The 27,965-nt window shown below is 39.5% G+C and overlaps 2 protein-coding genes across 2 annotated transcripts; both read right to left on the reverse strand.

Annotated features, from left to right (window-relative positions):
• Positions 1-264: 264 nt before the first annotated feature.
• On the reverse strand, positions 265-6,796 carry LOC109487722 (phosphatidylserine decarboxylase proenzyme, mitochondrial-like). The gene is made up of 6 exons (XM_019791775.1): positions 6,600-6,796; positions 4,114-4,350; positions 2,909-3,049; positions 2,468-2,621; positions 1,496-1,656; positions 265-845 (listed from the first exon to the last, which is right to left on the reverse strand). The coding sequence occupies exons 1-6, from the start codon at positions 6,651-6,653 to the stop codon at positions 537-539; spliced, it is 1,056 nt and encodes a 351-aa protein (XP_019647334.1). The 5' UTR covers positions 6,654-6,796; the 3' UTR covers positions 265-536.
• A 4,468-nt stretch (positions 6,797-11,264) lies between these two features.
• Positions 11,265-27,690, reverse strand: LOC109487656 (tryptophan 2,3-dioxygenase-like). The gene is made up of 15 exons (XM_019791660.1): positions 27,673-27,690; positions 27,224-27,314; positions 26,363-26,430; positions 24,130-24,156; positions 21,663-21,728; positions 21,448-21,509; positions 20,640-20,715; positions 19,340-19,456; positions 18,267-18,374; positions 17,274-17,330; positions 16,929-16,983; positions 16,517-16,574; positions 15,728-15,807; positions 12,530-12,620; positions 11,265-11,474 (listed from the first exon to the last, which is right to left on the reverse strand). Exons 1-15 carry the CDS (start codon positions 27,688-27,690, stop codon positions 11,309-11,311), a joined length of 1,140 nt encoding a protein of 379 aa, XP_019647219.1. The 3' UTR covers positions 11,265-11,308.
• Positions 27,691-27,965: the final 275 nt, after the last annotated feature.

Below are 27,965 nucleotides of genomic sequence, written 5' to 3' on the forward strand. Positions count from 1 at the left end.
TGAACAGTTGAAAACAGTCCTTTTCATCCTAGTTGTTACAGTTATTCCATCTTTCAATGCAATGGTATCATTAAAAGTTCAAAATTCATTGTTTAAATTTTGAACCAGCCTGGTGTGTTGACTTCATGGCTCCTATCGTACCATTTTGGGCCATACTATGATGCCTAGGCCTGTTTTTATTTTTATTTTTTTTTCGCTCGCCCGCTCCATTATTTTTGTAGAAAAATCCGTTAACCAAGAAATTAAATTGGTGTGGCCTAAGGCTCAAAAGGGGGTAAATCTGGACTAGTAAAGCAAAAGGGTGGGGTGTATCAGTACTTCATTTATGTCATACAGAAGGATTTGGCAAAGTACAAAGCCATTGGGATGTAGTCTTTGGAATTTGAACAATGACTCTCCAAATATAAAGTCTCTTGATTTAATTCCAAGACATTTTGCAAAGTGTATCTTGGAGGTTTGTTGGTCCTTTTCAAACAGTAAGGCTATACTGTATGTGATAATTGATTTCCAGATTCACAAAAACCCCTTCTGACCCTTTAGAACGCATAAGCGTTGAGAGCAGCTTTGGAGGACCCCTGAGTACCCTTCTCCATCTCTACGCCACACTTGTGTCGCGGGTTGAAGCAGCCGACGCTCTGTCCCACCCGGATCTTCTGTCCGTGGTGCACGTTGAACACGAAACTTTTCGGGGCCTCAAAGACGAGCACGATGGTGGATCCGAGGTTGAATTCGCCGTACTGGTCGCCCTTGTGGAGCTCCACCCCCCTCCCCAGGTGGTCCAGGAAGATGTGGTCGAAGAAGTCTCCGTTGACGTGGTTCTCTGCAGGGTTGTTTGTGTACAGGGCCTGGAGGGGTCATGGAACACATAAAAATAACACTGATACATTATACAGAGAAGATACAATATTTACTAGACAACCACCTGTTATCTATAGCCTGTGTTACACAAGCTCTCGGCCGGAGGTTAATGACCCCTTTTTGGGGGGTGGTAATCTCCAAGCAGATCTTTTGGTGGCCAAAAAAGATAGTATCCAACACGCGGACACTCACAATATCCAGCCGGCCGACAGTATCCAACCGGCCACCGTTGGATGGGCCGGCTGTCAGAAAAAAATAGAAAATAGAATAGAAAATAGAAAAAGGTCACAATCTTCCCATTCAACCTCTGCTTGGAGAGTAGGGGGTGGCAACTTCGGGGCGGCCGGCCGCCAGGAGCGTGATTAGTCAGGCTACTGTTATCTACACTCTCCACACAAAAAGTTAGGAAACTGATCAATTATATCTCCTAATTACTTATCAATTGTATTATGTATCAAAGTAAAGCTAATTTACAATGATAATTGTGATAATCCTACATTGAAATGTTGAACACTTGCAAGCTGACCATGCAATTTAGTGTATCACAAAACAAAAGTGTAAAAATTTCCCTGCCAACACAGTGTCTGACACTGGCAAGAGGATTTCATCGCCTTTTTTTTTCAAGCAACTGCCTTACCGTGTCGAAATAGATCTTGATAGAGCCGACATTAGTGGCTCCGACGGGACTCATGGAGAAGAAGCCCTCGGACCAGCGACCGGACAGGACAACTCGCTCGTTCAGATTGAAGACGTTATTCACACAGCTGAGGATCCAGGGGTTCACTGTCACCAGGGCACCTAGATTTGTACAACCGATAACAGTTTGATAAGTCTATCATGAAAGTTCATCTGTGTTGGTAGTTACATGTTTAAAGTTAAAACTTTTGGTCCAACACACTTCAAAGGAGCCACGTGACAAGCTTCACTGGGTCAGTCTACTGAGGAAGACCAGAGTGACTGGTCGAAAGCTCTAGGTGAGAGAATTTTTTGTGTTGGACCAAACGTTTTAACTTTAAACAGTTTGATTAGTCCATGTCACACAAAATGGGGGTTGGAAAAGAAACTTAAACTTTGAAGATTTATAGTTTTATGAAATATCAAAGGAATAAGTTTGTTAGTCCTGCTGAAAGTGTCCCCTGACTTGAGTTTGAATTATTTTCCCCTCTGACCTAGAAAGTGTCAAAGGTGTTGTACTGAAGTGTCAAAGGTTAATTGTTATATCCTCTAACCTAGGGAGTGTCAAAGGTTAGCTGTTTTACCCTCTGACCTGGGAAATGTCAAAGATTAACAGTAATATGCCCTCTGACCTAGGGAGTGTCAAAGGTTAACAGTTATGCCCCCTGACCTGAGGAGTGTCAAAGGTTAAGTTATGCCTCTGACCTGGAGAATGTCAAAGGTTAACAGTTATGCCCCCTGACCTGAGGAGTGTCAAAGGTTAAGTTATGCCCCTGACCTGGAGAATGTCAAAGGTTAACAGTTATGCCCCCTGACCTGAGGAGTGTCAAAGGTTGACAGTTATGCCCCCTGATCTGGGGAGTGTCAAAGGTTAACAGTTATGTCCCCTGACCTGGCCGGAGTGTCAAAGGTTAACAGTAATATGCCCTCTGACCTGGGAAGTGCCTTCTGTGCAGGACCTCCCAGTCTGCAGGTGAGTGAAAGCGGTGGTAGTCGCCAGGTGCCAGGTAGATGGTGATGTGAAACAAGCTGTTGACATCAGGATGCTCCAGGATCATGTTCTGGTAGTCATCTATTCCAACTTCTTCCTGAAGGGACAAAATTATGTGTCAGGGAAGGGAAAATTAGAGAATCATTCCTGACAGCCTGATTTATAAGTTACCTTGGCCTTCAAGCATGTATTTCCCAAACCTTCTGCTAAGTTGGACGTGTCCCAAGGCCTATATTGCAACCATTTTGAACTTTTAGTGCATGTTTGAGCCTTTATTGTCCCAGTTCAGTACCTGTATTTTCTTTTCTTTTGGTGTTTACAGAATTTTACCATCTACTGTAGAGAGATTTTTATCTAAAAAGAAGATTTCAGTTGACCTCTGACCTCATAACCTTTAGCCAATCCCCAGTTGTTGTTACTGCGGCCCAGGAACCTCTCGAGGGAGTAGGTCACGCCCTTGACCTGTTCCAGTTGGCTGTTGGTCACGCGGCCAAAATGCACCACCGTCCCGTCCGCAGGGCTCACCTGTAGGGAGAAAATGGAACACCATCAGCTTTTTCAGTTAGCATTTACAACTGTTAAAGCCTGAATGAAGGTTAAATTCTCAATACTAACTGTAGGGGCTCACCTGTAGGGAGAAGATAGAACACCATCAGCTTTTTAAGTTAGCATTTACAACCGTTAAAGCCTGAATGAAGGTTAAATTCTCAATACTAACCTATACATGTGAAAGAGAGTGGCTCAGAGCAATTTATCGTCACTGGGCAATTCCATCAAGATTTGTTGCTAGTTAATATCATTAAAAAAGTTCTCTGTCACATGCTTGAAAATGACGCTGTCGTCATAGGCAGAGATTGGGCCATGTGCGATCCTAAAAATAGTTCTAGTTGCGGTTGCCTTAGACAAGTGGTTGGCTTATGAAAGTCTTTTCTAATGCTTACGTCTATGGGAAAAAAAAAAGACTGAGAAAAAGCTGTCATTTTGGTCGGCTGGTTTACAGAGGTGTACATGTCCCTTGGGCAAGTTGACCTGCGTTTTGCTATGTCAGTCAAAAAAAAAAAGACTGCGATCACAAAAGTTTTTTGGGCTTAGCTTCTCAGAAGTTATTCTAAGCAGCCGAACAGGTACCCATCCCTAAATAACACAATAATTGTCACTGTCTGAGTGCCATTAGGTGGGCCAACCACTTTCTAATTGCAGCCCGGGGCTAAATTGATTGTAAGGGTCTGAGCTACCGGCTAGCCTGACTAATCGCCCTGAAGTTGCCGCCCCCCAAGTGGGGTGGGGGTCAGTAACCTCCGGCCGAGAGCTTGTGTAACGCAGGCTAAGCTACCGGCGTGAAAAGGTCCTTTTTTGTTGTATTTTTGATTGATGATGCCAATACTACAATGTACGTAAACTGCCTCGGGTGTATAACGACAATGCTATCTTTGTCTGCGTAGACACAGCATAGTTGACCCACATCTAATTTATCTAGAGCTAGATCTACATGTGTGGAGGAACATGTGCAGAAAATCAAAGACGGTCTAAGAGTCTGTCTTTAAACACTGAATACTGCAAAACCACCAGAATGACCAGATTGTACTTACTATTCTGTGAACAGGGTCTAAAGACCTGGCATTGGGTCTGAGTTGCCTTGTGAAGAAGTCTTGTATACATGTGTACTGAGAAGGGTCTGACACCAAGGCTTCTTTAAGATTGGCGCCGAAGAGCCAGCAGTACAGGCGCACGATTGGTCCACGTAGCCAGGCGGGGAGGACGCGGCTCTGGATGGCCCCCCACAGACGGGACAGCTCGCGCCACGGCAGGAAGAAGTAGAAGTAGACCTGGAAGAGAAAAAAAAAACACTCTTTAGCCTTTACTTAATGAGATTTTTTTCTTCCAAGCCAAGGTGGAGGCCTGCCTTAGGCTAGTGCCCAAATATTACAAGATTATGAAGACGTACTTAGTAATATGTTTACATAAATTCTTTTGAGGGATTAATAACTTTATCATGATAATTTTTGGAGCTAAATTTTCTTTCAAATCAAAAAAAAAAAAAAAAAATTAACGGTTTTAACTTTCACCTGTAAACTGAGTCTAAATGATCAATCTCTTTAGAAGCAGACCAACAAAATGCCAAACTACACACCAAAGTACAAACTGATGATGACCAGTTTTTTCTGGTCTAAAGTCCATTTTGGTGTTAGGTAATGCCTCACCTGATCACAAAGGTAAGAACTGTTACATAATCCCAAATTGTGTACTGCATAAGCAAATTTGTGTGGACTAGAACCTGTCCACCCCCTCTGCTGGACTTGGTAGAGTCCAAAGAAAGCACTTCTAGTACTAGGTTCTAGGGTGATTGAACCAGGATGTGGGGTCCCACAATGAGGCAGATCAGTCGATCACAAAACAGTAAACAGATCAATCCTCAGAGATTATACCTCACAATGTACAGGACAGAGCGGGGAAAATCTTGGGACACTCCAAGGAGCATGCAAATACACCACAGATAGTTCAGCTGTGGTTTGAAAATCTTTGCAAAGGGAAGAGAGGTCTTTTGATCAATTGACCGTTCAATACTTTAAATCATATAGCAAGGACATTATATTATGTCTTTGATCATGTTCTAGCCTGCCTGATTTTTTTCTGTCTGTAAATTTTGCTTGTCGTAACATCATCATCATGTCGCGTTGTGGCGCCACATCTACAGGTGCCCACATCTTGAGGGTCTAATATAACCTGGTACATGTATGTCGTGGTTGGGTGGGTTTACTTCGCGGCTGCCGAGGCTCTTCCCCGCCCGTCTGAGCTAGGTTCCTCTGGGATTTTTTTCACGGCAGGAATTGATAAGGCCCACCACGATCGTGGTGGGACTAATTAACTCCAATCTAATAATATTAGCGTAACACACCTGCCGGGCGGCCTGTTGTACTGGGCGGGCCGGGAAAACTAGTAATAGAGCCCCGAACTCGGACAGCCTGCCCCGCGACCCGACTACCGGATAGACTGGACACCAGGTTAATGAGGGTCTGGGGACATGCTCTCAGCTCCGGGCACATTTTGAAATCTTAACCGTGTAAAAAAAAACACTATTTCCTGCATTATGATAATAGATTAATCTTTAATAGTGACATCTCTATCTATACATTTTCAAGCCTATTTTTTCTGTCAGAGAAGACGGGATGCGTAGAATTTTTGTCCGGCATGACGGAAAGACGGACGCCGCCTAGAACGGACTCCATGGAGTTAAAGGACATAATTTCTCTCTTGTCATTAAATTTTACCACAAAATTTTTCCCTAGAAATCCCGTATCCCCCGCCCAAAAGTCATGTGGGCCACCCCTGGAAAATAACAGTCCATAATTCTTTCGGAAACAGCTGTAAATTCAAGCATGATAGTCGCCTCCAGTTGTCTATCCATTACTACCGTTGTACATACCATTTGTGACTGTTAGAGACCACTTTAAAGACTGATGAATATTCAGCAAAAACTATTCAGGATCATGTTTATTGAACGAAAAGAATTCCATCGGTGATCCGTTTGGTATTTCTTCACACACACAAAAAAAATTACGCACAAACCATCAGAAATATTTTAGGCTCACTCATGCATAAATGTATTATACATGCGGTGCCACGGCGTTTAGGGAGGGAATATCACACAAATTATTATGCCGAATGCATCTACCTTTTGTATTTTCATTGGTTCTAGCATCAATGGTACGGAACACCGAGAGAAAACTGTAACAGCAATGATACCAGAGAATAAGGATTCATATCTGGTGTACATCCGTCAAAAAAAAGGGGGCGTTTGACCGTTTGTACAACGTGGTCAGGATCCCGGACACGAGTGTGCCTCAAAGGCATTTAATATGTCTAAAAAAAGAAGTCTACCTGCTGCGTGCCATGTCACACAGCGGTATGGCTTCCATTTATTTTTCAGCATTTTACGTGCCTTTCAAATGGCATTTTTTTTAAACGTGCAGAACAAATTGCAGCCACACATCTACTTGGAGCCTGCCAAGCATGGTGTATGACTCAGCCCCACAGCCGGTATCCCGGCTACAGACGTCCCGCTTGTCAAACTCACCTGCAGTCGCCTCAAGAATGACAACTCAGACACGAGAGAGATCTCCACACTCATTGCTCCTTATTCCCTCCTCGTAGATCGTCCGGACAATCATAGATTCTCTCCAAGGCGTCTTGGCAGGGCTACGAACACTTCCTTCCCCCGGCACGCTAGCCGGCTGGTCCCCACGCTGTACTAGGCAATGCACGGAAAATTCCACGCCCATTCAACAGAAGGGGGCCAAGACCCCCTACCCGCTACAAATAATCATCTCGTGGTCTCCACATCAGAACATTACATAAAATGTATTGCACTCCGCTACAATGTCAAATCCTAAATTAGACTATTATTTTCTTTTGATAATTTGAAGAAATTACGTTTTGAGGTCGTTTTTAAAGGGACTTATTAGGCTTATTTGACATACGCTATGTGGTCGCGGGGCAATCACACCACTGGACTGTACCATTTCCAGACCAATCAGCGACGGGGGTAAACCTAGGTGATGAAAGAGTAATACGGATATTGGGCCTGCATGTATAACACAACAGCAAACATAACAAATCCAAGGAGGTTATAGGGCAAATCTCGATACAAAATATACTATATTTAATTCTACTACCTTTAATTTTGTTGAATAACCTCTGAAAGTATAAATTGGAGGGGGTGTGAAAAATATAGGTCAGTTGTAACTTGATATCTCAAACGGGAGTAAAAATACATTGTACGTTTTCCTGACAACCATTGACATTTCTTGAAAATCTCATCAAACTTTAGACTTCTCTGGGGGCTAGTTAACTCTATATTTTATTATATTTATTATTATATTAAGACTTACCACGTTAGAGGAAGGATTGACATATTAGTAACAGGTGCATTATCTATCAGTATCAACTTTTTTTTAAATCTCCAAGCAGATCTTTTGGTGGGGGTAAGACAGTATCAAATTGGCCAGTCTGTAACCATTTCCACACCCAAGTTACAGACTGGCCAATTTGATACTGCCTTACCCCCACCAAAAGATCTGCTTGGAGATTACTTTTTTTAAACCTCGGAGACCAGACAAACTTTAGGTTTGAACCACTCACACTGGCATATGACTCCAGAACCCCTACTCATCATTTTGACAATTTTTTGAGTCTCATCAAAGGTGGGATCTTCTGCTTGACGTCCCATCCAACATTTGTCCAAATGTCCTATTAACTTATTTCCACCTTAGCCTGACTAATCGCGCTCCTGGCGGCCGGCCGTCCCGAAGTTACCGCCCCCCAAAATGTGAGGGTCATTAACCTCCGGCCGAGAGCTAACACAGGCTAATTTCCACCTGAGTTGTCTGTGATTGAAGAAATGGACGTAAGGTGCATTTCTCATTTAGGACACAACAGTGGGGCCTGCCAGGGATTCGAACCCAGAACCTTCAGATTCTGAGTCAACAACCCTATTAAACCATTTTAAACTGTGTAATTAAATTTTCTAAAACCTGCGTTAGGAAAATCGTCTGTTTCCGAAATAATTCACTTCCCACAATGGTAGTATTTGCCTTTCAGTTTGCCCTCCCAACCAGATCCAGTATTTTCCTCCAAAAGTTTGAAAACCATGAAATTGAATTCACGTGGCCAATGCAGACCCGCAAAACAAGACTAAAGTCATGTGACACATAACGACTGTTTTTTCTGCTTTATTAGTTTATTAATAATACTGCATTAAATCACTTCAAATCACAAATTACCAATCTCACTCCAAAATAGGTTCTGAATCTGTAATATATTGTTGAAGTTTTTAAGCTTGGTCAACACACCAACAAATATATACATAGACATATGCCTTCTATTATAATGTTACATCAAAATAGACATATCATATTTCTATGTCATTATTGCTATGTTGCATCTCTTTGTTGCCCTTATTTATCTGCTTGGAGTCTATATCAGTTATTGTGTTGTTTTTTTTCCTATTCTATTAGGCCACACCGGTTTAATTTTATGGATGACATCCTCTGAAGACCCCCAAACTAGTGCGCGCGGGCGAAAAAAAATAAAAATCCGGCCAAAAATAAAAATGCTACAAAACCACAGGAATACAAACCTGGTATTGTGAATTTGGCGTATTACATAGCGACGTATACGACAGGCCGACACATGCTGGATTTTTGCGGAATATATGAATCGACACTGCTGTACGTATGTACTGAGTTCTTGAGTCTTGGAGCTTCGGTAGCCTGGCTGCCGTCAACCAGAGTTATCACCACCATGCACTACCAAGGCCTAAAGCCAGGCCAGAGCCTCGGAATACGTGATTCTTTTTTTTTTTTTTTGAGATCGGGCGAAAATCAATGCGCGCACGGATGTCATCCATAAAATCAAATCGGTGTGGCCTTATTGCATTTAATGTGCATAAAAAGTAGACACATTTGCCCTTCTACGACCCTACCAATAAGTAGGAGCTAGTTTCAGTATATCACAAAGTCTTCATCAAATGTGACAAAATCAATAATTTCTAAAAGTAATCTGTACAAATGTTTAACCATAATGCAGAAAAATAAAATACATGGAAAATGGCTTTTTTTTTTTGAGGGAGGGTTCTAACACATTGTGATAATACAAAAACACACATAAACAAACAACTTTGACTTCTCAATATTGGTCGATATGGCTTTCCTACAAAAGCAACTTACATAAGCAATTACCTTACACTAGTATCTAGAAAGGATAATTCTTTGGTCTAAATTTCTCACCATTTTTTTATGTTTTATGCTGGCAAATTTCTGTTAGGGATTTGAATTCATATAGAGAGGAAAATTACTAAAAGATCGAAAATTATGATGATATTACATGTACTCTTTGCATCAGATGACAATTGTTATTTAAAATTTTCATTCCAGAAGATATTGAAGTAATATTTGTCCAAATATTGTTAGAAAAATGCAGAAAATCTATCATATTTTTTTCAAAGATATTTTTGAGTTCTACATACTAGTAATGTATGCTTTGCATCATTACGCAACAATCTGTTGATTGTGTCATGTCTTAAAGTCAGAACACAGCACATAAAATAAAATATATAATTTCTAGAAATTCAACAAAACATTGACTAGCAGCAACTTTCCTAATGATATAGCAGTACTAAAAAAAATCACACCAATGCCCCAACAGTAGCCTAGGCACCATCTGGATTTTTGCTACGCAACGCTCAAAAAATCGTGTTGCGTAGCGAAAATCTGGATGGTACCCAGGCTACCCCAACAGTGCACACATGCTGGAGAGGCGACACAATTTGATTTCCTTGGGTGTAAGTACAGCTGTGAATACGTCTAGACCTAACATCTGTGTCCATAATATCACCAGGGTCCATAATATCGCCACCTTGAGAAATAGTGTGCTTAAAGATATTTTTACTGCAACATACCCTAGGTATGTAAATTTGAGGTGTATAGGAGTGCATACCAAAAGTATGTTGCAGTAAAAATATCTTTAAGCACACTATTTCTCAAGGTGGCGATATTATGGACCCTGGTGATATTATGGACACAGATGCTATATGTTCAATAGATATAGAGCAAGTCATGTCAATCTAAAGCAAACTTTCTTGAAAAAACTGGAATAAATCTGTTCTTTGCCAGGATTCTGAGGCGGCTGGAATGAGTAGAAATTGGCTCAGCGCCACAAACTGTACTGCTATAGCCAAATTCTCTTTTCACGTTATCCGTCAATTTGACCAATTTCTACCTTTCCATCCACCTCTGAAGCCTGGTAGAGGCTAGCTTGAATCTGCTCTAAGAGCAATCCAATATTACCCTTTGAGCACTGAGGTACTTTCTTCTCCTGAGTAACTTAGTGTAGATACGGCTTGCTGTGCAGAGAAAATCAGTAAATTATAGTCTATCTGTATCAAAAACACAAGAAAATGCCAGATCCAATCACAGCATAACAAGTTTAGAGACCCCTATAATAGTGTTCTGGTGGCTAATACCGGCAGTATTCAACAGAACAAAGTCTTGCCTAATTTTTCTCAATTAGAACAATTTTCTAAAATGTGTTCTAGTTCAAGAGTTATGGCCAAAAGTGTGTTATGTGTATTATGTGTAAGTAATGCATTTGTATGACAGGAAGCTGGGGAAGCATTTGTACTCTGTGAATATTGCTGGGTAGTGTGATAAAATGTATTCAACTTCTTGTGTAAAACAAAATGACCGGGAGATAGTGTTTCATAGTTTTCATCCTACAATAGTGGTCTTGATAAGAAGTATATCTTGGTCTAGTTTACGTGACATTAACTCATCTTTGATCTTAACCTCAAAGTTTCCTATTTTTATGACTTCACCACTATAGTGCATGAGTCATCAGAATGGCATGTAGAGAAGGCAACCAATAGGCATGCAGCTTTCCTCCATTCTCCTTGCTGATTGGCTGTTCGGATTTGATTGCTTTAACTCAATTAACACCTGTACAAAGCCATGCCATATTGACAGTATGAACTTTATTCCAGTGTTTTGGTAGGTATGTCAAGCTTTCCTGCTCCAGCATTGGAATGTGGGGCATAAACGCTTCTTTTTATCTTGAAAATCAACAGTTTGCATTGTGCAATTAACAGTTGTCACTTCCTACTATAGTTATATCAATGTAAAGAATTGTTTTCCCTTGTATTTCTCCTTCTTTCCCTGCCATGTCGTGAAATGTGGTGAAGTCCAGGACCAGGAAAACAGACTTGTATGTGTTAGTTGTAAGATGCATTGTTTAGTTGGAGAGGTCGCGCAGGTCATCCATGCTGATGCCAGAGTCGGTGCTGCGATCGAAGACGGAGAGTTTGCGGTGCATGGACTGTGTCAGCGGCGGGATGCGGTCACGTGGGATCAGGAACGTGGAGAGGTTGAACAGGTCCAGGAATACCTTGTACCTGTCACTGTAGGGGCGCAAATACAATGTATAAACAATAGGTAATCTATGAAAGTTTATTGCAAAAACATGTACATGCCCGTGGGCTAACTGCGTACAAACAACATGTATCAAAAAGGAAATACAATGATACAGGAGACTTACCAGGTTATACAAAACCTAGTTTAGCTCCTGTGTCCTATATCCTCTCTGCGGAGAGGATGTAGGACTCTGCATGGAGCTAAGGCCACACCAATTTAATTTGTTGGTTCTCGGATTCGCCTCTTCATTTTTTTCTGATTTGCAAAAAAAAAAAAAAAGATTCTGGTTCTGTATCAACTCAAATATGCTCATATTTTGCCCCCAACAGTTGAGGAAAGTCCTTTTCTTCCTAGTTGATACAGTTTTTTTATCTATCAATGCAGTGGTTTGATTTAAAGTTCAAAATTCCTTGATTAAATATTACCCAAGCCTTTTGTGTTGACTTCGTGGCTCCTATCATAGCATTTGGGGCTATAATAGGATGCCTAGACCTGTTTTTATTTTTATTTTTTTTCGCCCTGTCGCTTCATATTTTTTCTGAAAAATCCGAGAACCAACAAATTAAATTGGTATGGCCTAAAATAGGTTTGGTCACCAGGCTAATAAGAGACTACATGACAGTACTTCTCACATTATACTACATTCTACAACATACGTGGTATTAGTTTCTCTGGGTTTGACTTCTTGTTTTGATAGCCTGGAATCCATCTGCAGAGCGGAGGAACGGAGCGGAGATAAAGCGTTCACGGATGGATTCCAGGCTATTGTTTTGAGACAGTGGAAGACGAATTTACCCACTTCTTCTATAATATGAGGGTTCTTGTCACACGTCATTACCGATATGTATTTACATCTGGCTATTCAAGTCCATTGAGATAGAGTTTATATTTCACATGTTTGATCATTGAATAAACATATATCTAAGTTTAAAGATGTAGAAAAGTATCAAAAGTGCAGTGATTCAAATTTCTCCTTCTTTATTAAATTTTCATAATTTATCATATTAATGATGATGTAGCATTTCCATGGATGAGAACTTACCTAACAGTGGAGCGGAGGTAGTGGTAACCAGAGGACCCGCCTGTCCCCACCTTACTACCCAGCATCCTCTGCACCATGGTCACATGATTATCTGAGGTAGCAACAGAAGGGGGGGTGGTGAGTTGCAGAATGATTCAACATAATATTACAGAACACTCAGAGATGGTAGAATTCTTTCTTTACAGTTACAAGCAACAAAATTTAACTAATGATTCTTTTGAAACATTTTCGGACTGTTCTACTTAACTTTATCTGAGAAGATTACCTGTTAAGGATAGTGATGCATACCTAAACCCAATTTTAGGTTCAGGTCCGGATTCATGTCCAGAGGTTTAGGTTCAGTTCCGGACTTGTAAGTCCGGACCTAAACCCATGGCATATACAAAATTGCATGTTGGCAACCTTGCAATGTTGTCTGGGTGAAACTTTGGCCACATAACATGGAGGCCGACACTTGACGATGCAATGTTTTCTTCGTTTTGCAGCAAAGATTTTGCAATCTACGGAAGGTTTTAGGTGGTTTGGAAAGAAAAGGGGTATGTGAAATGGTCTTTTATGGTAATAAGTCCGGACTCGGTTCTTGACTTTTAGGTTTTTTTTTTACTTGAACCTAAACATTCTTACAAGTCCGGATCCAAGTCCAGTGAACCGGTATGCATCACTAGTGAAGGATCAGGAAAGTTAGAAAATACAATATCCTCACACCGTATCCTACATGTACATGTATATCTGATGAAACATTACAAACAGTCAATACAGGTTTTAGCTGATCATAATTCAGAAAAAAAGAGACCTGGAACACAAGGCTTTCTAAAGATGTTCTTTATCAACTTTGGACATACAAAGTACAGCGGGTCACGTAAGGGCAAACGTGTTTCTAGACCAGGACAGTCAACATAACCTTTCATCACACTTACATTTTGTAACCACAAATGGCTTAAAGACAGTGATAATTATGATTTTGAATTAATAATGTCTAGACATGTTTATAATATAATATTTTAATGCATGTACATGTAAGTATTCTTAATAATCCTTTTTTGTCTAGACTCCTCTCAAAAGTTGCATAAACACATATTGTAAATTCTTTGGACTTTGATTCCAGACACAATTTATCCCCATGCTGAACTGTAACTACATTTTCCCTGTAATAAAAAAAAAAAAGACTTTAAAAAATTGCTTAAAGTTCAAGTAACTTTCATTGACAAAAACTATTAGGCAAAATGTGAAAAAAAATGAAAGGTAAGTTGTCTGATGGTATGCTAATTGTTTCAACCCAGATTTATGGACAGCAAGGTGAAAGCGTGATGGAAATTTCCATTGTCCAGAGGGTCTGGAGGGGAATTTCAACAATAATTACACAAATTTATGTTATTCTCTCCAATTATCCCATTTCATATGTTTTGCTATTCCATTTCATATGTTTTGCTATTCGCCTTTTGGGGGGAACAAATCATGACATATTCTAAAAATATTTCCTTACAACTAAGTTACCTTTAAAACCCCCATGCATAGCTTTTCCAACCCAGTAATAACCAGGTTAAGAAACCAGACCTTTTGTTCTCCCTGGGGACCGACCAGTAATACTATGGGGATGAACATCATTTAAAACACAGAATTAAGATATCAGAGACTTTTCACACTTGAAGTCAGGCTCTTGCCCATATCTGCAACTGATCCTTGTCAATAAATAGCCCTACAAGTGTGCAAAAAAGTTTTTTTGTAAAAACAATGATGAGAATTGGGGGCTTTTATAAGTCACACCTGAGGCATGCAAAGAAGGCATGCCTCACCTGGTAAGACTCTAGGACGCTATGGCACTGTGAATATTAACAAAAGAAATACTAGCAGTTTGACATTTCTTTTAACTTTTCCAACTCAAACACTTCAGACATCCAGGTGTTCAAGACATTCTGGTCTTGATAACATTTTTGGCTTTTGTCCATCAAAGTCGACTCTTACATTGTATGTCGTTACGTTTTGTACACTCAAGCAGTGCATGATGGAAATTTCCACAGGACAATCTGGTTCTCTCAACTGGCTGATCCAATTAGACCATCTCCAATGATCAGGAAGCATGCATGTAACTACCCTTCAGCATTCAAAAAACTCATTACAATTCTGCAACATTGTACACATAATATTCAATGCCAAAATATTTGTAGCAGCTGCATTAATAGTGAAAATAAAATTGAAATGTGAACTTAAAGCCAAAATACTTGTACTCATCCGTCACAATGTAACAAGTGACTTGAACATAAAGAGATTACTACTACCGGTATGCTGTGCCAGTTGACGCGTTTTGCTTGAGGCTATTTAAAGGTATGTGACCTAAAAATTCTTGAGTAAGTTGAGCTACAAATGAACTATAATCCAAGGTATTTCAAACTCTACTACTGGATGAATTACGGAGATTACTCTGTAATTCCCTAAGTCATCTCTGTAATCTATCCAGTTTTACTGAATTACCTATTGTAACCTCGATATCGAACCTTCATCAATGTACAGATGACCGACATGAGCACGTCGGCAGAACGTACTGCGCCTGCACAGAACCCTGTATTTTTACGCATTTCGGTGGATTTCTGGTCAACGTTGCATTAGAATTTTGCCTGTTGTAGAGGATATCTTTTCCGACATAACATTTGGAACCTACAGACGAGATGTTAACCTTATATGCGCGAATATGACCTTAAATGAGACATTCTACCGAAGTGCTATGTACAATACATTACAGATTACGCGCAGGTGCAGTACGTTCTGCCGACGTGCTACCTACATGTATGTTGTACATGTACATTTGTACAAACTATCCTCTGCAAAGGAATTTTTACAGAGTTTTGACAGTTAATTTACGGACAGGATACATGGCTAAAAACACACAACTGCAACCTGCAATTTGCAGTCTGAAAAGTGCCTTTTTTTCAAATTGCAAGAAATACAAAGTTGCAAAAAAATACTTGCTACTTTACAAGATACAGGAATATGGGCCCAATCATCTAGTGCAGAACACGGGTGGAAATAAATCAGTGTCATTTCAAAAACTTCACGAAATGTATCCATTAAAATGCAGGAAATAGTGTCAATTTGCTTCAAATTGATGTTTCTCGTGATCTTTCAAACTTGTGCTCTGCCTCCCTCTTCCAGGACATTTAGACAAACAAACAAGTAACGAAACAAACAAACAAACAAACTCACATCTCCACTTGGTGAGGAGGGAGTCGATGTCCATGAGTTGGGTGAGCAGCTGGAAGGGCTGATGAAACCGAGGCTCATCTCTGTAGATACAGACAGGAACAACAACAAACTATTACAGATACAGGTAGAGCTGTGTACCTAAACAAATTTTAGGTACAGGTACAGGTACACAGGTTTAGGTACAGGTCCGGACCTGAACCTGTACCTGAACAATTCGACCAATTTATATGCTCTTCTGAACTCCTTCAATAACAAAAAAAAACAAACAAACTTGATAGTTAAGGTTTATTCTTTGTTTATGGCGAATGCTCAGATAAAATATAGGCAAAACTAAGGTGTTATTGTTTTCATGAACACACTGTCCTTACACAGGGACCCATTGTTAACCAGCTATTTACACATTTGAGGTCACAAATAGGCATAAAATTGGTGTGAAATTGTTTAGGTACAGTACCGGTACTGAGGGATTAGGTATTTTGGACCTGTACCTAATCAATTTTTCCGGTACAGTATCGGTACTGCGTACCGGTACACAGCTCTAGATACAGGTTTTAAACAAATTCTGCTGTGTAAAATTCTATTCTAGGCCACTATTCATTTCTTTACTGTCCTGTATTTTTTCACCCTTTGTTTTTCAAGGCTACTGCATTTCGAAAGCCTGGAAGGAGCAAACAGTGATTTTAAATTCATTTTGACTGTTTACCATACAAAAATCTTATCAATGCCTTTTTAAATTGATTATTTCATTATGGTGGAAAAAACAACTTTCAAATAAAAAGTCAGCTGCACCTGTACAAGGAAATCATCATGGCTCCCTGCAAGGCCTTGTGGGTAAACTTCCTGTCTCCTACAGGATCAAAAAACATGACTTGTCATTGCACTCACATCTGAAGAACAAACACTAATATTTATTATGAAAGCATAATTGTACAAATGTATCAATGATAATGTTCCCATAAGCTAGCAAGCTATAATTATTGCTCTTCCCAATCAGTTTTCACAGTCTTTGGCACATACATTGTACTTCCTGTGTATGATGATAAAGTTTTGTGCAACATATGAAAGTAAGGACAATGTAAATTGCCTCATCAATAATTCTGAATCGGAATAAACTCAAACTCAAACCCTACACAGAATGACCTCTACCCATTGTCTTAAAGAGACCCCTACGTCTAGAAGTAGTGTAACCTCTAAAACTTACCTCGTGCCACCAAAATGTTGTGTTTGTCCTCATCAAAGATGGACTCAAAGGCATCCTGCAGTATAACAACAATATATATATATTCTAGGCATTCAAAGAACAACTGTCATATTTTTTATTCTAAAGCTCTCAACATCTGGATATGAATCCCTATTCCAAAAATGCTCATTGTAATCTACATTGAAATTTGCCACATGTACTTTACTTTCAATACTGTCCTAAAAGCTCTACAGAAAAAGTTGACTTTAGTTTCTAAATTGTGAAGAAACGTCTCACTGAATTTTTTTTTTTTCAATATTAGTCAATAGGTTCTTTATTCTAAGTAAAACTGTAAAGCTTTGTCACCTTCTGCTTTTTGTACTGAGTCATCTTGTCTTCTTTGAAAATAGGGTCCTCTTCACTCTGCAGACACATGCATGTGTTAAGAGAGACACCTAGTGGTCCTACATGGTAGTGCAGTTTAACATACATTGTAGATCCAACCACCTGTTAATGGTAATTCTTTTTGCAAGTCATGGTTAGTAAGAGAATATCAAAATGCAGTTGTTAAGAGTTAACAGGAAATGCATTTGGTTAACTGTCAGTTTGCATGGGGTGACACTAATTCATTTTCTTGTCTCCAACATTTTTCAAAGCAAAAAATAAGCATCCTGTCATTGATTTTTTGCCCAACAAAATTACATGTTTCATCTTAGTCTGCAGCCTAGTTTGACCCTTAGAAGAGCAACGTACTGTGCCTGCGCAATACCCTGATTTTTCGCGATTTTTGTAGAAAGTTTGGTCACCGTTGCATCAGAATTACACCTGTTGCAGAGGATATCTTTTCCGACATAACATTTGGAAACTACAGACGGGATGTTAACCTTATATGCGCAAATACGACCTTATATGAGACGTTCTGCCGAAGTGCAGTGCACAATACATTATGGGTTTGTGCAGGTGCAGTACGTTCTGACGATGTGCTCCTAAGGCCACACCAATTTAATTTCTTGGTTAACGGATTCGCCGCTTCATTTTTTTCTGATTTGCAAATAAAAATAACAATTCAGAAACAACTGCAAAATGCTCATATTTTGCCCTGAACAGTTGAAAACAGTCCTTTTCTTACTACTTCTTGCAGTCATTCCATATTTCAAAGTTCAAAATTCATTGTTTAAATTTTGAACCAGCCTGGTATGTTGACTTCATGGCTCCTATTGTACCATTTTGATGCCTAGGCCTGTTTTTATTTTTTTCGCCCGCCCGCTCCATTATTTTTCTAGAAAAATCCGTAAACCAAGAAATTAAATTGGTGTGGCCTAAGAAGTAAAAAATATAACCTCTGCCGTTTGAACTTACATCTGCCTCCTGAAGTTCGTCTGCCAGCATGTCCATGACACTGGCCTTGAACTTGCCCCAGAAGTTGAAGCCGTCCTCCTCCAGGCCAGGCGTTCTCTCTAGCCATCTCTGAGGAGTAAGAAAAATCCAAGATGTAAGCTGCTGATTTTTTCACTATGCTAGAAAGTTAAGGTCCCACAAACTTTTAAAAATTCACAGTAATTGGACTCTATCAGTGATGATTATCTTTGGAAAATAGTTTCATCAGGTTGATACATGTATACCAGAGTTTTCTTTTACACAACCAAGATACTTTACCTTGCTGACTTTTCAGACATTTCTGATGGGATCATGTTCTGGCAGCAAAAGTGCCACCTACATGTACATCGGCTACATATAGCAGTGCGTAGCAGAACTCCTGTCAGAACAGTGGTCGAAATACTTTTTTTCAGTGCTCTGCAATATTGCAGAAGAGTCAAAATTTTGTTCTGCAATTTGGAAAACTTTCTGCAAAAACATACTGAAACATATTAATAAAAGACAAAAAAAAACAGTTACTCAAGTAGCTGTATATAATTTTGGTGCTACCTAAAACGGTCAGACTACTACCTTTCATCAGTGACACTAAGAGACTGAAGGAGAACTGCAGGTTTATAAGCAAAAAGTATTGATTGATATGCAAATTAGTGAAGACAAATTTTTGGAAGTCCAAAGGGAAACAAAAGATAGACAAGTCAAGACACGGATGATGCAAATTAGTGAAGAAGCTCCTGTTGTTTCAGAACAGGAGCTCAAGTGTTGTCTGTCCTTGATAGGACCTGAGAGTGCTACTTTGCTAAATTGAAAACTATTGAATCTGGAGAATATTTTTCCTTCTGCAAAATTGCAGATTGTATAAATTTTTCTTCTGCAATCTTGAAAATCTATCTGCAGATTGCAGACTGCAGACAGGTATTTCGAACACTGCAGAAGCTCTGAGGAAAGTGTCTGATAGACACCAAAATGTCAGCAAGGTAAACTATCTTGGTCGTGTAAAAGAAAACTCCTGTATATTAAGTAATTATAATTAATATCAATGTCTTTTTGACTCTTACCTCTACTAGGGACATGAGAGAATCCTCATTCTCTGAGTCTTCCAACATCTGGACATAGTGAGGATGGGTCTTAAACACCTCCGCATAGTGCTTCTGGTTATAACGAACTCTGTGCTCCTGGGGGGAGGGGGGCACAGCATGGTTAGAGTTAGGAGTACATTGTTTGCAGTGTCGTATGTTTACATGAAAGTATAAAACGTACACTTAGGCCACACCAATTTAATTTCTTGAACAGATCGATTTTTCTAGAAAAATAACGGAGCGGGCGGGCGAAAAAAAATAAAAATAAAAACAGGCCTAGGCATTGTATTATGGCCCAAAATAGTACGATACGAGCCATGGAGTCAACACACCAGGCTGGTTCAAAATTTAAACAATGAATTTTGAACTTTTAATGATACCACTGCATTGAAAGATGGAATAACTGTAACAACCAGGATGAAAAGGACTGTTTCCAACTGTTCAGGGCAAAATATGAGCATTATGCAGTTGATTCTGAATTTTTATTTTTATTTGCAAATCAGAAAAAAATGAAGCGGGCGAATCCGTTAACCAAGAAATTAAATTGGTGTGGCCTAATTGTGAAATTTATTTTTTTTACTCAAATACACACTGTTGACAATTTTAAAATCTGATGACCTTCTGATATCAACAAATTTCGCCAATCAAAGTCGTCATCAGTGTGACACCAGTTTAACAGAAACTGGCATTTATGTGTGTGGACTTGGGTCCACTGAAACAGACAAAAACTGTAACCTGTAACTGAGTAAAGAAAGGGAAAGATCAAGAAAGCTTTATTTAATTTAAAGTGAAGAAATTTGGAGGTACATATACATACATGTATGTGAAAATTCTTTGAACTTTTGAAGTGAAGAGAACTCAGGGGTTCGAAATAGATTTTGGGGTCAACTTGCACTGGTGAAGATGAAAAAAAAATACTTGCACCAGAAGAAAAATAGTTGCACCCCCAAAAAATAATAGGTATGCAACCAAAAGTACATGTAGTAACTTAAATAGCATCCAATATTTGCTTATACTACTACCCTACTAAAGCGACATAGATATATAGTAACCTTCTGTTAATTACAAAAATAAGAAAAACTTCATGGATTCTGGTTTTGTTGAAATTTTTTCCCTTTCGAGTTCTTTATTGGGTATTTCTACAGGTTGCAACAGTGGATAAAACAAACTTGCACCGCCGTGCATCCCGGCAAAAAATTAGTTGCACGACACCAAATTTACTTGCACCAAGTTGCACACAGAGGGGTATTTTGACCCCTGTGAACTAAATGTATCTCACCTGCTTGAGTCCCAGTTTATTCTCCAAGAGTCGGAACTGAAGACTCTGGAAACCTGAGGCTGGGGCCAGGTAACCTCTACATAAAAAAAAACAATCATTTCACAATTATTCATTAATCTATCTATCTATCTGATCTTTATTTATCAATCTTAGCTGCATATGGGTAGTCCTTTTAGTCAAATAGGGCTGGTTTCCAAGGGAGCCCAGGACTGGGCAACAGAATACAAATATCAAGAATAAAATCATCCTCTTTTGCATCTTCATTTATACATGTACCACGACGGTCGTGTTACAACGATTTGGAACAAGCTTGATGCAGATACTAGAGGGTTAGGAATTAGGGCTTCCATCCTAACTGATGTGGTCGCCTTTAAAAGGAAACTCTCCTCATTTATGTACAACAGATTTCGTCAAACCTACAGTTTAGAGCAACCCTGTACGTGGCAGTTATCTTGTGGTTGCGCTACTTGTCTGGCAACAAGAAAGGCGCTAACTGTGATATCACTGCTGGCTATACAACTGTCGTTATTTGTTGTCTCGAATCAATAGCTCTCACAATGTTAATAAGTTGACTTGCCTTGTAGTTTATTCATTTGTTTCTCAAATTGTATTATGTGATTTGATTACTTTTTCTATTGTTTTGTCATTTTATTGGTATGGCGGCTTTGAAAAGGTGTTTCATGTCAGAAACACCTGTTTCACCATGCCATCCACAGTGCATATTGTATGTGGTAAAACTTATATATAATAAATAAATAAATAAACATCAGTTTCAGTATATCCAAAAGTAAAGCCAGTTTTGTCTCACCTGAAGTCAGCGAAGTCAAGTGGAGTCATGGTTTCCAGTATCATCACCTGGTCCACAAGCAGCTGGAAGAAAAAAAAAAGGTACAGAAATGCATCAGTCAGTGTACACATGTGTGAATGAAAATGCAGAAAATATATAGGGAGTTCACAATTAGAACTGCACAATTCATCCCCAAAATTTAGGGGGAAAAAAACTTAAATGACTCCTGCACCTACCTTGAGAATCTGGTTCACCCTGTTAAGACGAGACAAGATGAGCAGTGTCTTCCCCTCATCAAGTGTCTTTGAAGAAAAGATAAAGAATAGATTAAAGCTTTATTACAGTAAAATCCAAATCTAATTCATGTATCAAGTTACATGTTACAAGTTATATGCGGAGTTAGAAAGTGCCTGGAGTACATAGCATGGCCCAAGGGCTATAGAAAGACGAGCACTGTTCTTTACACTGAAGAAAGTGTGGTAAGGATTTCAACCTAACTTTGAATGACTTTTCAGTTTTAAAAAAGATTGCATTTAATACTGTTGCAGCCATAGTATGGCTGAATTGGGGTACTATGATTTGCGACAAACAAAATCAGTCATACTAGAGACTTAGACATGCATGTATATCAGGGATATTTAACATTGCTTAAACTCAACAGGCCTCAAATCAACAACACTAAAAAAAAGACAGTAAGGTACACTTAGAGCAGCAACACAGTTCAAGATGCAGCGAAGATGTACAGCAATGCAGCATTAATTACAAAAAAGTATATAAAACTGATTGGAGAGACATTACAGAAATTAACAAACCATCAAAATTCAGTAACAGTAACTGAAGCAAAATGGCATAGCACTGCTTTAAATTAAACTTTGATGTATCAGGACTCGAAATACTGTGTGCACCTGCACCTTAGTGCACCCAAAATTGGAGCTGTGCACCCAATGTTTTTCTGTGGGTGCACTGGTACACCCAAATATTTCAAAATTTGTAGGTATTCTTTTCACATCAAATGTATAATAGTATACAAGGTATTCTTGGCATCTAAGTGTCAGAAAAATAATAAAATTCAAAGTTTAAGCTCAGAAGAAGAGAAGTAAGATCTGAAATTAGGTTTTGTTTTGTATGGTGCAAGTAAGTTATATGGTTCACCAAAAATATTGTGTGCACCTGATTTTTAAGGTTAGGTGCACCAGTGCACCTATTCCCAAAAATATATTTCGAGCCCTGTGTATGTATGTTGATTTTCGAGCCCTGTGTATGTATGTTGATGTTCGGTAGCAGAATTAATATTTGTGATATGATCCTTGGGCTAAGCAGCTGGGAGGCCAGGATGCCACATAAGGCAAGCATATTCAAGTAGAGGTCATCCACAGAAAACAAGAGTTCAGTAAATGAGATTAACTCCATGTTTCCTTAAGTTTAGTATTTGTATTGTGTACAATTTTATGCTGCATCCATGATGTCTCTGAAGTGACAAGTTTCGGGATAGTTAAAAAACTTAAATGTTTCAAGTGTCACAGGTAACAGACTGGATGAACTTCCAGGATACAGAACAAGTCACGTTTACAGGTTACCATGGATAAAGGTACCCATGGATACAGCATATATTATTTAAAATGAAACGAGAACAAGCAACCATGGACAGAGGTTACCATGGATATAGAACAGGTACCATGGATACAGCATATATTATTTAAAATGAAACGAGAACAAGCAACCATGGACAGAGGTTACCATGGTACCATGGATATAGAACAGGTACCATGGATACAGAACAGGCACCATGGATACAAAATAGGCACCATGGATACAGGACAGGTACCATGGATACAGGTCAAGTCTCCATGGACACAGGTTACCATGGATACAGAACAGGTACCATGGATACAGAACAAGTCTCCATGGACACAGGTTACCATGGATACAGAACAGGTTACAATGTACACATATTATACAGAAAAGGTCACCATGGATACAGATTACCACGGGTGCAGAACAGGTTACCATGGATACAGAACAAGTTGCCATGGATACAGAACAGGTCACCAAGGATACCCCAGAACCAGATGAAAACTTCCCCTGTACTCACTCTACAAGCCACACAACCAATGTTAGACTTCAAAATGTTTTTGAAGAAAATTTTCTTTCACATTCTGTCAACTGTTTTAATGTCAGGCCTGAGTGTGAAACAAATGATACATGAACTTCAAAATCAGTCAGTATACTGGTAGGCTGGTCATGCCCGTAGCCAGGGGGGGTTTGGAAGAACCCCCCCACAAGGCTCAAAGGTCCACTTTTTGGTCCACTTTTTATGTTAAGGTCCACTTTTTGGTCCACTTTATGTAAAGGTCCAAGATGTTTCTTGAAAAGATGGACTGGAATCGTAGAAAAACTGTTCCCTTTGTCATTGAATAAAAATTTATCTCTGATTTTTTCTCGGAAATCCTCTCAAAAATGTACGAAATGCCATTTTAGAAGGTTCATTTTTCAAAATTTCCCGTGGGAGCATGCCCCCGGACCCTACGGCGCTCGAGGTCCCCTAAAGCAGTGGGAAGAACCCCCCCGTTCAAAATCCTGGCTACGGGCATGCTGGTGTGTTCTACAAGCCAAATCATTCAGTTTGAGAACTGGTTGAGTGGTTACAATGGAAGATTTCATCTGAATCCTTGGCAGCAGACTGTTACCCAGACTGGAACATACCGTGGCCCCCAGTGTTGCACCCTTGCCCTGAAATAGACATATAGACAGTGCAGCATGCACACAGCTACTTCTGTGGCAAGTTTACATGATTCTGATTCGGTATATGATTCTGATTTTTCCTCATGCACTGGTTGGAAAATTTCTTCTGTTTGAGTAATCATGCACTTTAACTTTTAATTACACAGTTATTATATTACAGGAATTATGAGATTTATGAGTTTGTTGTTACTATAAAATCATGACAAAATCTCAACTTCAGACAAAGCAGTCAGAGACATTTGCTCTCCCAAACAGTTCTGGGGGCCCGCAAGCCCTTTTCCGTAGAGCGTAATCGGCCATTTTAATTCTACGTAGAGTGTAGACGGACCGCTCTAATATTTTTGCGTAGAGTGTATTCGGCGTTTTAATTCTTCATAATGCGTTGTAGCCACTCTAGAGCGTTGTCGGGACCCCCCCCCCTTGCAGGCCCTCAGTTATTTCATAAGATTTCAAGACATTCCACTGTCTTTTGTCTGAAACAAAAGTTGAGATTTTGTTATGACTTAAGTATATTTCATAATATTATCTTTTCTGGTTTAACTTAAATGTCACAAGTACGATTATCATGATAGTATTTGTGGAAAAGAAGGATTTTACAATATTTTTCTTTGATACAACTGTTATAAATGCCCTCTACAGTACATGATTTTAGGGGAAATTCTTCCAGCTTTAGAGCTACCGTGCACAAGGACAGCTTATTTTTGTGTGAAATGAGACAAACTTTAAACCAGAAAAGAGAGTTTCCTGCCATAAGAAGTCATTTTTCATCATTCTGACCAATCAAAGGCCTTGTACATGTAGACTATCCCTACTCTCCAAGCAGAGGTTTGGGTTTTGGGGGTATTTTTAGCGTGTTTTTAGGCTTTTTTATCGGGGTTTCTCTTTTGCACTGAATTTTTTTTCCCACCAAACCCAACCTCTGCCGGCAGTCGAAAACTTCAATGGGCTATAAACCTAATCATTTCAACACATTTCAGTCGTTCTGCAAGGAGGTGTGAACCAGACGCATGAATAGGCACAGTCAGCAGGAGGCGTGTGGCCCAATGAATGCCTTTCCGACTGCCTAGAAGTGTGATAATCCACCACAATAAAATGGATATCCCTAATGACAGTTTGATGGTTCCCGGGGAGGGGCACTATCGCCTGTTTTGAATAGGTTTGCCCCTCCCCGAGGTGAGTGCCGGCAGAGGTTGGGTTTGGTGGGGAAAAAAATTCAATGCAAAAGAGAAACCCCGATAAAAAAAGCCTACAAACACGCTAAAAATACCCCCAAAACCCAAACCTCTGCTTGGAGAGTAGACTATCTCATGTATTACATGAATTTGACCAATCAGAAACCTTCATTCAAGGTACACAATATTGCAGACCGACCAATCACAGACAGTCAGTAAATTCTAATTAGTGCTCATTGGTTATACTCTCAATAAAATTATCCCACATAATTGTGGATGAGCCAATCACAATGACAGACCTTGTCTCCAACTTGACTGATCACAAACATGCAATAGATCTTAATTGTATTGCAATAACTATTACCAGCCATATTATTTTATTAGGTCACACCAAGTAAATTTTATGGATGATGTCCGCGCGCGCATTGATTTTGGCCTGTTCCTAGAAAAAAAAACAAGAAATTCCGCTTCCTGTAACTATGACCAAAGAGTGACGACAGTGCCGCAATTTTATGCTTTGTTTCTACAGGCCTGCAAAAATGTGATGAAAGAAACAGGACAGGACGACAACTGCTGTTCCACCTGATTTATTGCTGTTTTGATGATGAATAAAAGACTTCTTGCTTGTTACACTGTGTCACCTCATTCAATTGTGTCCTAACATTTGTCGTCTCTTAGTAACTATATTTCTAATCTAGGCATCTTGTTTTTAGGGCCCTTCTTGTTTGTTTTTTTCGCCCTCTCGCATTAGATTTAGGGTCTCCAAAGGACATCATCCATAAAATTTACTTGGTGTGGCCTTAAGTAAGAATCATGTCCCATTGATTAAGTCAGATTGTTGATAATTAGAAAGTTTTTATGAAGAAATAAATAGGATCTTCAGAAGTCATTATTGAAAGAGGAAGAAATCAATCTTTAGTTGCACACTAACAGATTTGAATTGATGGTGAAGGAAAAAGAAAGACTTCATTGTGTGTATGATTGGTGCTGTAGATTACAGTTAGGAACAGTACAATACTTACAACATTGTTGAAGATGTTTCTGATGGAGTCAATTTCCCACAGGATCTGTTTGAACCACAGCTCATAGGCTGGAACAACATCAGAAAACACAATACCTTACACATTGCAGCTGTGTTTGAAAGGCTTACAGAGTTTGTTATCACCTAACTTACTTAATATTGGTAAATTCTAGAGAACAAAATTCAACCCACAAGCTGAAAAAGACCACATTAGTCAGCATCTTCAGCGTGCAAAATACTTGGTTACCCAGTTGCCCCGGGCAACCAAGTTTTACTTGGGGCAACCTATTTTTGAACCTAGGTAGCCAAGTGTGCTACATGTACCTGAATTTTAAGAATGCCCTCACCCAAAATCATGCCCACTTGGCTTGCACCACTGTATCTGGCAGATGCTTTTTAATTTTAGGTATTAATGGCTATTACTAGTATCAGTTAACTAAAGGCTGTGAGAAATATTGGCAAAGACAAAATTATGTATGTAACATTACTTAATTTGAGGAAAGTGGTAATTTATAGGTGGGGTAACCTAAAATTCTGATGGGCAACCTAATTTTTGCCGTAGGTTCTCCACTGGGCAACCTGGTTCAAAAAAGTATTTTGTACACTGATCTTCCACAAAGACACTTACTCACTTAGCCTACCATAATTTTTCTGTTACCTCCAACACCACATACGTATACTGTCAGAAATCTTTCTTGTAATCTGGAAATACTTCCAGCAATGCAAACTTTAGTGCATATCATTCACACCTTTGATTACCGATCTGCCCCCCAAGAACATTTGTGATTTCATTTTGGAGATTGACCAATCAAATTGCTTGAATGTTAAGACATGATTGACAGGAGCTGATGACCTGACCCACCCTGGTGTGTGACGATGAAGAGATGCTCGTCGTGGGCGGGGTCACCGTGTACCTCACTCTGCAGACACTGCGCAGTCAGGACCTGATCCAACTGGAACCAACAATAAAGGGTTAATGTCCCGCCCCAAGGTGTATATGGTGAGATAATCCCTGGTCAGGTGTAATAACCACCAAATAAACCACCAAGTGAGCGGAGCGACAAGTCTTAACACTACTGTTAGTGCCCTGTCCCCTGTATAATGTTACGGTCCAAAAAGTGGTTGGTTATTCTAATAACCAACCACTTTTTAGATTACGGCCTGGCAATCAATGGCAAATGGAGCCTTCTGATTGGTCGATGCTTTCTGGCCATATGATAATTACAGTTAAACCTGTACCTCTAGAAAATGACCACCTGGCCAATCTGACCACTTTTTCCTGGTCCCTTGGGATAAATTTTTCCCACTGACACAAGCATAGTGGTGCATACCGGTTCACTGGACTTGGATCCGAACTTGTAAGAATGTTTAGGTTCAAGTCCAACAAACCTAAAAGTCAAGAACCGAGTCCGGACTTATTACCATAAAAGACCATTTCACATACCCCTTTTCTTTCCAAACCACCTAAAACCTTCCATAGATTGCAAAATCTTTGCTGCAAAATGAAGAAAACATTGCCATCGGGCATCATCAAGTACCGGCCTCCATGTTATGTGGCCAAAGTTTCACCCAGACAACATAGCAAGGTTGCCAACATGCAATTT

This window comes from Branchiostoma belcheri, unplaced genomic scaffold (assembly GCF_001625305.1).
Source record: "Branchiostoma belcheri isolate BF01 breed outbred unplaced genomic scaffold, Haploidv18h27 scaffold9, whole genome shotgun sequence".
Taxonomy (NCBI): Eukaryota; Metazoa; Chordata; class Leptocardii; order Amphioxiformes; family Branchiostomatidae; genus Branchiostoma; species Branchiostoma belcheri.

What these genes read in the sequence shown, in the direction of transcription:
- LOC109487722 (XM_019791775.1), bottom strand. Translation starts at nt 6,653, where the DNA reads ATGAGTGTGGAGATCTCTCTCGTGTCTGAGTTGTCATTCTTGAGGCGA. An exon ending in CATTCTTGAGGCGACTGCAG is followed by an intron (nt 4,351 to 6,599) that starts GTGAGTTTGACA and finishes TTTCTCTTCCAG; the next exon opens with GTCTACTTCTACTTCTTCCT. An exon ending in TAGACCCTGTTCACAGAATA is followed by an intron (nt 3,050 to 4,113) that starts GTAAGTACAATC and finishes TTCTCCCTACAG; the next exon opens with GTGAGCCCTGCGGACGGGAC.
- LOC109487656 (XM_019791660.1), bottom strand. An exon ending in CTTCATCGTCACACACCAGG is followed by an intron (nt 26,431 to 27,223) that starts GTGGGTCAGGTC and finishes ATGTTGTTCCAG; the next exon opens with CCTATGAGCTGTGGTTCAAA. An exon ending in TACCTCCGCTCCACTGTTAG is followed by an intron (nt 11,475 to 12,529) that starts GTAAGTTCTCAT and finishes GCGCCCCTACAG; the next exon opens with TGACAGGTACAAGGTATTCC.